The sequence below is a fragment of the Paralichthys olivaceus genome, chromosome 21 (assembly GCF_024713975.1).
Source record: "Paralichthys olivaceus isolate ysfri-2021 chromosome 21, ASM2471397v2, whole genome shotgun sequence".
Taxonomy (NCBI): domain Eukaryota; kingdom Metazoa; phylum Chordata; class Actinopteri; order Pleuronectiformes; family Paralichthyidae; genus Paralichthys; species Paralichthys olivaceus.
The window spans coordinates 15557166-15571034 of NC_091113.1; the positions used below are offsets into that span (position 1 = coordinate 15557166).

The 13869-nt window shown below is 39.8% G+C and overlaps 2 protein-coding genes across 3 annotated transcripts in view; both read left to right on the top strand.

Moving 5' to 3' along the window:
• The first annotated feature begins 1119 nt into the window (after positions 1–1119).
• Positions 1120–5796, top strand: pts (6-pyruvoyltetrahydropterin synthase). The gene is made up of 6 exons (XM_020082726.2): positions 1120–1279; positions 3368–3447; positions 3553–3575; positions 3987–4043; positions 4544–4614; positions 4702–5796. The coding sequence occupies exons 1-6, from the start codon at positions 1188–1190 to the stop codon at positions 4823–4825; spliced, it is 447 nt and encodes a 148-aa protein (XP_019938285.1). The 5' UTR covers positions 1120–1187; the 3' UTR covers positions 4826–5796.
• A 5459-nt stretch (positions 5797–11255) lies between these two features.
• The window catches only part of LOC109626997 (putative uncharacterized protein MYH16), a 54042-nt gene continuing 51428 nt past the window's right edge, over positions 11256–13869 (top strand). Inside the window, exon 1 of one of the 2 annotated variants that reach the window (XM_020083298.2) lies at positions 11256–11441. In XM_020083298.2, the coding sequence (XP_019938857.2) occupies positions 11358–11441 (84 nt within the window). In that variant the 5' untranslated portion in view covers positions 11256–11357. The remainder of the gene's footprint in view (positions 11442–13869) is intronic. The other variant, XM_020083301.2, reaches the window with a different exon arrangement.

Sequence of the window (13869 nt, forward strand, 5' to 3'; positions counted from 1 at the left end):
GGTTCTTTCTTGGCCCATTCCCCAACCTTCTACAAAGTTATAAATAAAATCAGCTCAGTGGTATTTGCATAATCATAAAACAGTCACACAAACTAACAAAGAGCGATGAATATATAACATCATTGGCAGAGGGAATTATCTAAAGCCTCCACTGTTAAACAGTGGTTCATCTGGTGATACTATTCCATCCTCACATGAACCTTCAATACCACCACACTATTGTTAGACTATGTAAAATGCTCTATGTACACACTGTATAAAGATGGCGACCACTGCGGGTACATTTCTCCTGAAAGTAAATACACAATCCTGCAAAACAACCATGAAAAAAATCAAGTCACAAATTAAAATGTAATAGAATCGCTGCAACAAAGGATTTAGGAAAATCCCTGTCTATGCAGTCAAAAAAAGCATGTAAACAGTCTGAGTGAGAGTAACGAGTCCTGTTTATGAAGCTGGAAAAAAAACTAACATTACACTGACCTATGTAAACACACTGACTGACTGTGTATTGATCAATAGATCAATCTGTCCCTTCTGTCCTGCAGTTGTCAGATATCACTATTATAATGTTGGTAGATAACAGTTGTTAGTTGATATTGTTTGTCTCTGTAATAACATTTGTTCGCTGCTGGTGACACAGTGAGTGGTGTCCCAATTCCTAAGTGAAGATTTTCTAGCCCTCTCCCTTGAGGCTTCCTCTGTAGAGGGACACTTCCAGAAGGGCCCTTCATACATATATAGGGGTAGAGCCCCCCCCCCCACCTGTGTAAATTGTGGCCCTTAATATCCCCTGATGTGGAAAAATCCTGAATTTGCCCCTGAAATCTGGTGTTCAGGCTTTTTTTCTGAATGAAATGACAGCTGCATGTGCATCCAGGATTTTGCACTGCTGGTGTGAATAAATAACAGACATGTTTACATTATTAATGCAAAGATAATGTTCCTAATATCTGCTGTATTCTACACGACAAACAATAGGTCGTTTTAGATGAAGCCATCTAGAAACGCTGTGAATCTACCGTGTCAGATCACTGAGCCTGAGGTGGACATGTGGAACATGTGAGTTGTATTTACGCCCTGATCTGAGCCAATCACGCGCTGATGCGAGTCACGGGGGTTGGATTGTCTTTATTTGCTCAGCTCCTTCCTCCTCCTCCTCCTCCTCTTCCTCGCTCCTGCAGACCATGGCCGGACCCGCCACCAGCGACAGCTCCGCGGAGCGTGTGGGCTACATCACCCGCATCCAGAGCTTCAGCGCCTGTCACCGCCTCCACAGGTAACCGGCCACGCTCCGCTCCTCGCCCCGGGCTCAGACCGAGAGAGCAGCAGCCTCTCATTGACTGAAATCCTGACTCTGCTCTGAGCCGAATGGAAGCAGCAGCCGCCACCTCGTAGCGAGGTTTTGCATTTGAATAAATGCTTTAGTAGTTTTTATATGCGAGGGAAAACTAAATCAAATATGCAGAATATTCAACAGGGTTCCGCGCTGCGAGCGGAGAGCCAGTATTTAGAGATTTACCCGGGGTCATGGTTGTCGTGTTGCTGCTGGATCTGCAGCTTCATCACCCGCTCGAATGTGTTTAAAACATAGACTGTATGTAAAGAGTTATATAAAGGTTTCAAAACACTTCTTTACGTAAATGTTCTTATTCACAGACGCATGTTTACGTTAATATTCTTGTTTACCAACACAGCTGCTTCCTCTGCCTGTTGCTGTGATACGTCAACGCGTCCGCCATATTGGACTGGACAGTGTAAACACACACGAGTAAACTGGAGCTGGTTAGTCCGGATTAACTAATGGTCTATTACTACTAGTTAGGTTTTTACACTGGAAGAAGTCAGACTGGCACAGAATCACTGGCTGAGAGGAGCGTGCATCAGCTTTAACATCAACTGTGTTCATTCAATACACCAATCAAGGTTTCACTAAATGAAATCTTATTTGAATTCAGTTAAATCGAGGTTTAACAGAATCAAACCTGGTCTCTCATTTATATAAATCCAGGTTTAACTAAATAGAGCCTGGGTTTAAATCTGTTGAAATTCTGGCTTAAAGGTCCAGTGTGTAAGATTTAGGTGAAAGTGAACTATTGGCAGATATTTAATGTAGAATAATCCTCATGATGTTTTCACTGGTTTGTTTCATCTAAATTGTATGAATTGTAGTTTTCTTTACCCCAGAAAAAGAGCTTTATATTCAATTACTTTATATTTACATAGAGCGGGTCCTCTCTACGGAGGCCACCATGTTTTTTACATTAGTCCAGACTGAACAAACTAAACACCTTTTGAGTTTTTATGACAACTGAAGCTACCACAGGTTCTTTTTCATGTTTGGAAGGAGAGGGTGAGGTGAGGGGTGTTCAGCTGCAACATGCAACTTCAACACTAGATATCAATAAATTCTACACACTGTACCTTTAACTAAAATACCTTGGTTTTAATTTAGTTTAGTGAAATTCAGGTTTAACTACTGCTGGATTTGGCAAATTTTTCTTGGTCGATACTTGTGGAGACATCGCTGTATATTATTAGTCGCAATGTGCAGAATGTTTGGTTTTAGTTTTTTGTTCTTTGGGTCAGAACACATTTAATCTAATGTAATTTACTAGAAAAAATGGAGCAACCGTAATTGACCGTCATTGAGGAAAAAAACCTGCAAAGTCACATGAGACAGTGTCAGTCAGCAGCTCAGTGTTAGTCTGTTCTCTTGTTTAGTGTTAAATGTACCTACATCACTAATGTTTTATTGTATTATTTCCATTTTTAGTACTATTACTATTACACTTCATACTATTTGTTATTCTTATTTAATCACATTGATTTATTTTAGACTTTGCTAAAACTACACATAATTGTAATTGGCTATTATATAATAATAATAAAAACAATGATAATAATAATGTTTGACTGCTGTACTATACTGTATATTGTTCTACTACTACTACTCCATCTTACTTTATAGTATTTTACTACTCTGTTTAATACTTTTTCTACTGTATTTTTTTACCATGTTTTACCATATTTAAATATAAATATGATTTACTGCTGTAACACCTGAATTTCCATCTGAGGCTCACTCAACCTATATCTTCTTTAATGATAGTCTCTGTAATTGTCTGTCTTGGAGTATGTCTGTATCATTTCACTGCTGTAAAATATAAAAAGCAGATTCTTCTTCCGCCTGTAGCTGTGATTATAATCCAACTATCAATTTTGAGTAACTGGAGACAGCTTTTTCTCTTCGTGAAGTATAGAATTAAAAAAAAAGAAGGAATCGACTAGAAAAATCCCAGAAAATCCCCCATGATAAACCAAAACACAAATAAAGACACCCACATTTCCTCTGTATCTGTTTCAGCATCCACCTGAGCGATGAAGAGAATAGAAAAGTCTATGGAAAGTGCAACAACCCTCATGGTCATGGACACAACTACAAAGGTTAGATTCATTCACCCCTTGTTGTTTTATACGTTATAGTGTGAAATACTGTACGCCTGCTATTTCTGTCTCCCAGTCACTCAGTGCTCTCATTTCTGTCCACAGTGGAGGTTACGGTGCGGGGAAAGGTGAGTGTCTTATCAGGTTCTCCAGGTCATAGCCATATACATGTATGTCATTGATAAGGAGTCAATGTTTTCAGCCCCCCCCCCCCCCACTGACTCTCAGTTTTATTGACATGAAATGCAATTTACACAGGTTTTTTTAGATGCTGCTAATATTTTAACTTAAGCCCCTTTTCCTACTGGCAGTGCATAAAGGGTCAATCATCTTATTTTAGCGGGGGGAAAAAACAACCTGTGCATACCTTCTAAATTTCTAAAATACAATAATAATAATTTCAGTATTCAGTAGAATTTTGTTGTTTCCCCACCACAGTTTTATTTCCAGCAAAAACCAGAAAAAACATTTTTGGACCATACATCTGGAAAACATTTACACACACAGATAATTAACCTTCGTCCCGTGTCCGTCCACAGATTGACCGTGTCACCGGCATGGTCATGAACCTGACTGACTTGAAGAGATGCATTGAGGTAAGATCGTCTCAACAACACTTTGTTGTTTCACCAACAAGTACAACTTTCAGTTGTTGAAATTATGTAATGAATTGTTCAAATATGCATTTTTCCAGGTATCTTTTCATCCTATAGTGAATTTAGCAGCAGTTAGATTAGAGACGCGATGCAAAGCTTATTTAGATTTTTCATAGTATTGTGTAAATAACGTCATTATGAAACGGCATTGTTAGAATGTAAAGAAGGTGGCACAACATTTATATTACTCTCACATGGAATTAAAGTAATCTGCGATATGGCTGAACACTGATATGATTAGAAGCTGTATTTTGAGTTCTCACTCTCCAGGCTGCTCTCATACACCACCTAGTTCTTTTCCTGCACTTCTCTCAGTGTTCGTTTTTTTCTTTCATGTAAACTCCAAGTTAACTTTGTCATGTGCTGCCTTTGATGGTTTATCACAAGCATCACTGTAAAACGTTAAACGGAGATGCTGACTGACCGATCGTGTCCCGCAGGACGTCATCATGACTCCGCTGGACCATAAAAACCTGGATAAGGACGTTCCTTACTTTGCCAACGTTGTCAGGTGAATACACTCCTCTAACAGCAGTTTCCTACACGTTACATGTGTGTACTTGTTTTTTCATTTGTCTTTTTGTAATGTCTCCATCAGCACCACTGAGAACCTGGCTGTTTACATTTGGGACAACATGGTGAAGGCTCTGCTGCCCAACCTCCTCTACGAGATCAAGATCCACGAGACAGATAAAAACATTGTCATATATCGAGGAGAATAGACGTCATGCGATGAGTGCGTACAAGTGCCATTAATGACTGCTTGGTGAACAGATTCCGGTTAGTGAGGCAGATTCTTGCACTTTACACTGTAGCAAAACCAAATGTCAAGTGTTCTTGTTGAATTTGTGTTCTTGTTAAGGTTTTAAAACTCTCAACCTTTGTTGCTCATGACCCCGTACAACACCCTGTACAGTACAACAGCGTTTAGTTGCCTCTCCAAAACACGAAGTGCATTTGTCTACTGGTTGTAACCAAAGATCATTTCATTGCTTGTTTCTTAATGTATTTGAACCCTTTTCAAAAGCACCAAAGAAGTACATTTGCTCTCTGTCTCCCAATCCTGTTAATCATTTGAAACAACTCATATTAATATAGTGAGCAGCTTTATGGAGAGCCTTGATTCAACCCTTTACTCCACTGAATGTCAAACTATCAATAATTCATACATACTCTATATGAGCAAGTTATTAAAACTGACATGCAATTTATCAGCACAGTGATGCGTTTCCATTATGAATACCCTTTTTTACAGTCATTTCACAAGTGGAGTATTTCAGCTGTTAATGTAAAAATTAACAGGACATGGTTTCGATGTACAAATGGTTCTCTAATTTCAAACCACCCATTAACAAACTCATTTCTCAACGAGACGGCTGCTCAATACGTCTGCTCTATTGCTCTACCAAGGCTAATGTCTAATCATGTGAAACAAAGTGGAAAAGGAAAATTGGATCCACCCGTTTATGTGGATCTGCTCCAAAATATAATTCCTTGGGTTATGGGGCACCCCGCCACAAAATGTCATGGAATTTGCTGACTAATAATAATGAAGTCACACTGACATTTAACCCAATACTGATATCTAGTGGTACAAAACTGTACATGACTCAGGTTATTGCATTGAGCCTGGCTGTGAAGCAGTGATGACCCGTGCTGAAAAGGTTTCTTATAATAAAATCATATGATCATTTGTTTTCATTGTGAGTGAATTAATTACATGTTCTACAATTCAAGCAGTCGATGGTTTTGTTGATGAGTGAGGTCATTAAAGGGCTCTTCAGTGGTTTCAGTATTGCACAGTGCTTAATCTAAGAAAACTCCATTCTTAAAAAAGCAATTATAAATGCCTTTATTGTATGGTAGTCTTACTCCCTGATGAAGTTTTAATGCAGAACCCCTTCAGTCTTTTAAATGAGGTTTAATACAAGCATGGTATAATGCATTTTAATTAAATGTAATTATTTGAATTAGTTAATCATTCTGATTCTATTTGTGCTTTTAATCTAAGAAGTGCCCCTACACAACCAGTTTGTCAGTGTGTATATTTATTTATTTTTATTTTTTCATTACACTTTGGCTCCAGAACAGCTGCTAAATGGACCTGAAGTATTACAGCTGTTTAGCCACAAGAGGGCGACCTATTACTATTAGATAAACACTGCATTTGCGTTAGGGATCCAGGCAGTAACACAAAATATTGTGTCTACAAATTTGCATTTTGAGTCAAGTTAATAAGGTCAGATATGTATTGACTCTCATGTATCAATACAGACTGAACATATAGTGATATACACTTAATAAATAAATATCTTCTAAAGATGTGTTGGTCTTTTTCCATTTGTCCCAGCTGTTTCCACACATCCATATTTCACTCTGCAGAAACGTCCACAAAATTAATGGAGGAAACTCTCCCTGCTATGTGGAGCTGTAGCAGAGCAGTCAGTAGCAGCCGGCTCATACTCTGTCTTCCAGACATAGGATAACACATGTAATCTGATTCATTACCTGAGGCTCACTTTTAGTGGACGTGCAACCCCAGTGCTGTCTCTGTGGGGTTTGAAAAACTCTAGTGACAAATCACAATGTAAACACAACTTATTGTGGAGCGTGGGATGCATTGCAAACGGTGTTATTACTGATTCATGGACACAAGTCATTTCTCAGCCTTACAATAATATGAAATTCTCACCTTTTCAATCATGCATATTGTGACTCCACTAAATTATCTCGTTGGTTCAGGTCTATAAAGCAATAGTTTGACGTTTTGACACACAGTGACCCCATGACCTTCTACAACTATATTGTGGGGTGGCTGGGCTATGGGGGAAAGCGACTGTCCTCTAACCAGAAGGTTTGATCCCTGTCTTCCCCATTCCACATACCTTAATGTCCTCTGAACCCCAAAATTGCCTCATCCCATAAAGGAAGTGCTGCACATGGATGCACTGTATGAATGTGTGAGCGAATGGCTAAATACCTTTGTGAATTCAGACGTGTGAACTGTCACTGCGTGGATGCACGGACACGACTAAAAACAGGGTGGGGAAGTGGGCTCTCTTTTTCTGTGCCACAGTTATAATCTTTATGTCAAGATTCTGCGTCAACTCACACCTTTAATTAATCAAATTCCATAAACATGTGTCATGTGCAGGCAGACAACCTGCCTCAAGACAAGCCGCAGCAAGACTGGGGGGAGCGGAGATAACCTCCCTCCCTCCTAACTCCTGACTCCAGATCAGAATCAGCCTTCTCCTCCTCATTATCTCCTCGCGGGATTCCAGTAAAGGTTAGCTGGTCCCAGATCTGCAGCCAAGTCCAGCCAGGCACAAAGACTTCTTACAGCAGGGTAGATACACAACAAATCAAGCTCTATAATTACCATCTGATAGAAGGCAGTGGGATTACTGCAATCAACAGGTAAAAGCTGATGATTATCCAGCTGCTTCGTGGAAAAGTATTTTTCACTGCACCTTCTGATCCTGAATTAAGTTCACTTTTATGTTCTGACAGGAGCAGCTCTGTGCTTTTTGCACTTTCGGTGTGTATTTAGCCCATAGCAAGGAGGACGAGGATCTTCTAATTGTCTTGGCAGATGTAACCATAGATAAAACTGTATCTCAAACATGACGGGTACACCCTTACTGTATGTTTGCATGGGCTGAGATTTATTGCTTTACATATTCTGTTGGTAATGGGGATGGATTCACAGGAGATTTGTGTTGGGGCTTTGTGGACGACCCCCCCGACAGGAACATGGCTCCTCTCCACAGGAAAGATAAAGGTGTAGCCCAGCAGCTCCTCTCAGATCTGAAAATATCTCACTCAAACAACTGCTCTAAAAGAGTTTGAAAATGTTATCTTTATCGAAACCAGGTCTTTCGTCTTTTTTTGCATAAAAAAATGAAAAAAAAGGGAAACTGACTTTCTTATTTTACTGTTTTTTTAAGTACACCTGTTTTTTTCCCAGGACTGACACAACATGATATTTTAATAGAAGGTGAGAGTATGTAGTCAAAGATGACAGAGCACATCTGGAATGAAACTTCCTATAATCACAGATGTTCTGAGAGCAGCAGGATCATCTTCCTTCCTCACAAACAGTTTAAAACTGCAAGAAATTCCTGTCAGGACAGAATTCTAAATAATGTGACATTAAAAGGTTTCCATTAAAACCCATTGTAAAGAGAGAATTTCCAGTGTTTGCAGCTTCCAAAAGACACAGAGCAACATTGGCACAAATAGTGGAGTCATGTTTCGATGCAAGTCCTATAATTAATCTCCATTTAAGCTTTTTCTCCACCCACCAGCTTCTGGCTCAGTCACAGCCACAGTGCCGATCCTGGCCTTAGAAGAATAATTCTCCTAATGTACCCATCTCAGTCCTCTTCTGTGCCAAGGACAAGGGACTTCAACCTGACTGGTGATTCCCTCACAGTTTTTTCAGTTGGAGTTAATAAACCCTCGTTCAATGTCCACATGGATGAATGCAATTTAACTTATTAACCTCTATTAGTAAAAACAAAGTATCAGAAAATATAGTGGAATGAGTAATATGGGTAAAATAGATATATCTTTGATTTTAAAATGATAAATAAAAAATCCAAAATTAGAATAGCACTCAATTGAGTGCACAACTCCTGCAAAGCCCTTTGCAATCCCCTACAATTGAATCAATCTGCACCAGATAGCAGACACTCACAGATATCACTACCTGAAGAATATCCGTTTTTTTTCTTTAAGATCCATGAGTTATTCCCTGGAAGTCAGTGAAGAAAGAGATTCTCTACACCCTGAGAGGAGCAGCTGAGGTGTATATGCTGAAGACGGTTTTACTACAACATACCAACCTGCAAGTGAAGCATGAGCTTCTAGTTTCTTCCTCCCTCTTACTTGCTGGTGACGTGTACTGCTCGTTATCTCATCACCAGCACTATATCCACTATACTCACCAGCCAGTTGCTAACTTTGACCGTCTGCTTTTTGATGGTGCATGTTTTACAGCTGAGTGTTTGTACATAATAGCTCCACCGACAATAGAGAAAATCTGAAGCTTATTGATAAGAAATGTATTACCTATAATAATAAAAAAGGTAATACATCAAATAGGATTAAGTCAAATCTTCCAGGTATCTCTGCATCAGAGTAGACACGGCCAAAAGCTAATATACATCAAAAAATTATGTATAAATCTTTTCACTAATAACATTCGAGACATGAGCCACAACTCATTTAAATGTGTTAATCATTTGTAAACATATGGTATCAATGAAATTACTTTTTTTGTCCCATAAATTACTATTAACACAGATTTTCATGGTGTTCATCTTTCCCACAACAGTGAACAGAGCTGAAAGTGACATGAGCTGCAGAGGTGAGTTATTATGTTGATATGAAAATACTGATCAGTTCAGCTTCAAATAGATGGTGAATGAATTTACTCATCACATCTATTAATAGGAGAATTTTACAATCAGAGGAAAATGCTCAGAGGCGACTTGGTTTCATATGTAAGTAACCAAACAAGAGTTATGTATAAGTCTAACTTGGAATATGAAAAAGACAGTGGTGTGGCGCTGCTCGCTAAGACACTGTTTGCTCAAGTACAGTAGAATAATTTGACTTTGAAGTGCAGTACATTTTTAATAAGCACCAGGTCAAATTCTTGAACTCTGCACACATTGTGCTCCACTTGGCCAGATACCGACTGTCATCTTACAGTCTTATGAGCCTGTAAAAAGTTTCCACTCCAAGATAATTAAAAACTTCAACCACCAGTTCCCTTCACACCACCGAAGATGAATCAAGATCAATTATCCTCTTCTGTCATCTTCCCCTCTTTGGCAAAGTAAACATATGATTTTGTGCATGATTTCCTCCTGCCTGACGCCACCTGATGCTGGTGAGGAGGTGAGTGACTCACTGACACATGCACTGTCAGCGCTCAGCAAATTAAGAGCAGCTCATTATTTGAGGAATCTGTGGGAACTGCTAATTCAACAAGAATAACTTGATTTCACCGTCTCAGCATGATTTGACTGGTTGTGCAACTTGGTCCCTCTGGTTGTTACGTTGGTTGTATTGTATATAAGCTCACTAACAATGCAGATTCTCATGCACAATAAAGCCTTGTCCACACTAAATCAGATATTTTGCAAAACCAACTTTTTCCTCAGTGTTTGAGCCAGTCGTCTACACATCAACAGATTTTTTACGAATGCCTTCCAAAGTGCAGATTTTGTAAAACTCATGTAAAATGTTTGGGAAATGACGACGTCACAGTTGACGTCACACGTGCCCACTGCTGCTTTGTGTAATGAGCAAGCACCAGACACATTAACAATATACACCAGTTTCTCTAAGTTTACTTTGCACTGCTACATTTTGCATCACTGCACCACATGTGAGAATAAGCTCACTGCACATGCTCACAATGTTCTTCTCTGGTTTTTGAGGGATCGTTAATGTAGACTTTATCGCCACCTACTGGCCGAGCATGCTAGTTTGGGCGTTTGTACCAGATTCCGTGTTCTCGTCCGGGCGGAGATATTTCATATTAAAGTCATGAGGGTGGAGAGAAATATCTGTTCAAACATATAACTGCAGTAGTGTATACAAGGCCTAAGTACTTCTATCCACACTGTAAAAAAAAAACTCATTAAAAACTCCATGCAGGATTTTTTTTGCAAAATGTGCAAAAACTCTTCTTGATTTATTTACTGTTTTTCGCTACAAGAAGAATTTCATGATGCTGGATTTTCTGACGTCTTTAATAAATCATGATTCACATATTTTGGTTGCAAATGAGGTGTTACTTCTCTGCAGGAATGTGTGTGTGTGTGTGTGTGTGTCTGTGTGCGTGTGTTAGTGGGGGTTTCATACTGATCTGCTTAAGACTGTCTCCTTGTGTTGTACTGTCAGAGGGCGGTGTGGCTCTAGGCAGGAGGGAGGAGAATGTTTGTGTGTGTGTGTATGTGTGTGTGTATGGGATGGGGGGTCTGTTCAAGCTCGTTCGTGTTTTCTTTTTGCTCATCACCTCCCCTCTCTGCCTCCCTCCTGCTCGTCTCAGGGTCAGGTAGCAGGCGTAACACACTTTCACACACACACGCACACACTTACACACCCCTTCTCTTACACACACTTGCGTGCACAAACTCCCACAGCCTCAAGACAGCACCCACACATGCACATGCTTCACTTCCTCCCCAGAGCCCGCTTGGGTGAAGACAGCATGGGCAGCTGTGAGCTGTGAGGATGGAGAAGAGAGTGTGTGTGATCCAGACTGACTTCCACCAGTACAGACCCACCATCGCTCTGCACAGCAGACCCCTGGCACATGTAAGAACCCTTTCTTTTATCCCGCCCTTATTTCTTCCTGTGTTTCTGTCCACTCACTGCCTTTCTCTCCTTCCCATCTTCAGCTCTTCATACGCGCTTTCTGTCTAATTCACTCTCCTTCACTCTCTGAGCCTGTTCTCTGTGTTCTCCTGCGTGCTGCATGACTGTAACAGGAGCTGGGGCCCCTCCTCAGTGCAAGCCCACACCTCTGTGAAAGAGGAGCTCTTCATTCAACAGGGGGCGTCAGAGTGTGTAGGGTTGTTTGTATGTGGTTACTATATGTGTGAAGAGGTTGTACCTTTTCGAATTTCCATTTCAGTTTTTCGGTGTTTGCGGTTAAACACTACTCTAATTATTTTTAAAGTTTTGAATATTTATTATTGCCATATAGACACACACATGCTTGTACGCACACACACGCACGATTACAAATTCCAGAAGAATCGAAGCCGGCAAGTAACAGACTAGAAGCAGCCGCTGGACTACAGATTTGTAGTTCGGTTGAGAAGAGAAACTACATCTATGTCAGATAAAAAGGTAATGACACCATTTCATAATGATGTCATCATGATGTCCTTTATACGATATGACGAATGATTGGCCCACTACTACACCTTATGGCATTCCTACCATATAATTTTTTTATTTTTTTTTTTTAAATTGATACAAACTTTAGGTTGTGTCTAGTCTATGAAGTAGAGATACCTAGAAAACGTTTTTTAAACATGTATGACATCATTTTCTGACTTCTTTAAAATATCTTTGTAATGTCAAATTGATTCTAATTTGATGGGTAGACTCTTTCATCACTAAGCTTCGGATTTTATCTCCGTAATTGAACTTGACCTTTGACTGATCAGTTCCAAAAGTTAATCATCTGGAGATACCCTCCCAAGTTATATTCACACCAGGGATGGTGAAAATGAAAACAGACATTCCCCTGAGTTTTCCCTGCTAGCCACTTGGAAAGACAATGACACTTGAGAGCTTTTGGTGTTACGGGCCGTCAACAGTGTTGATGTACTAAACTGAAACATGTGATCTCCGCAACAGAATATATGTTATATCCTGGCGCCTGCATGATGCACCACCTCTCACCTGACTGCAATGGAGATGTATCTCTTGTTGTGAATGCAACTGAGCGGAGAATTTCCTGCAGTGTTCTTTATGTGTGCCCAGTGTGCCAACTTTTTCTGGAGTTTAGCATCTAATAATGAAGGAGAGGACGTGGGCCAAGAAAGAACACATTCAATTTTGACAGAGATCCATAAAAAAGGAGCAGATCTATCTGCTTTCAATTCATATAAGATTGCTTCTTGCTTTCTTTAACATTTTCACTGATTTGTCAGAGAAAATCATGGATTGTTGTTTGCAATGTGGTGCAGCTTGACTGAATTTAAGGGGACTATTGGGCCTTGGTAAAATTGTGTGCTTTACTGCCATTGTAGTTAAAAAAGTGTTACAACACTACTGTTACAGACAGTTTTGAGCTGACAGTATATTGCTGTTTATTTGTTGTTAATTCATCACTGGTGCTTAAAGCCCTTTACTCATGACAGAAAATGCTTAAGAATGAAAATCATAAATTAATAACGAGAATAAAATAACTAATGAATAAAAAAGGTGTGTCTTTGGTGAAACATTATCAAAGTTACTTTTCTGGGGTGAAGGACGACACAATTTCAGGAGAACTGGGACAAATGGGTCTTTGCAATGGAAAAAGTGAAGAAAAAAAACCCTTTGGCGACCATCAATGGAAATCTGCTCCCATGCCTTTTCTTTTTTATGAGCAGTCAGAGAAGTGAGGACTCAGGAAGTGTAACCGAAAAGCAGTCACGTGATTTTTGTTCACCTCTGTTCAGAGAGAGGGTGAGAAAAATACTGCCCTTCACCTGTGAAATTATCGACATCATATAATAATACCCTGCACTGGATTTCTGCTCTGACTACAGACTCCATGGCCTCTACTTTCTCAAAGCTGCTCGGCACCCCAAGTATTTCTTTGATGGGAACCAGTTTGAAAATAACCTCCATCATAGGAACTATTATCCTGTGTCAAAACCACTGCATGCCTCTGACCACGGCTGTGGATGTTTGCTTGTGTCTGTGTGTGATGTATGACTACCACTGCAGACCACGATGGCTCGTTCAGCGCACAAATACTGGTCTGATCTCTTGTTCTTGTCTCCGTCTGTATTTTCACACCTGCATACATATGTGGTGCGCACAGACACACACACACATATACACAGCTCGGTCAGCCAAGACTTGGTTTTGTCTTTCGACGATGCTACATGTGGGTCATCATTACACGTGTTTGTGTGTTTTTTGGGGTCATTGAGAACTCTTTGTGTCTTCATGTGTGTTCTCATAAGAAACTTAAAAGGTGCCAAATCAAAGAAATCTTAGTGATCTATTGATAATACCA

Excerpts from the sequence above, each read along its gene's own strand:
- pts (XM_020082726.2), top strand. The coding sequence starts at position 1,188 with ATGGCCGGACCCGCCACCAGCGACAGCTCCGCGGAGCGTGTGGGCTAC. Across the intron at positions 4,044-4,543 it reads ACTTGAAGAGATGCATTGAG|GACGTCATCATGACTCCGCT; the intron begins GTAAGATCGTCT and ends CGTGTCCCGCAG. Across the intron at positions 4,615-4,701 it reads TACTTTGCCAACGTTGTCAG|CACCACTGAGAACCTGGCTG; the intron begins GTGAATACACTC and ends TGTCTCCATCAG.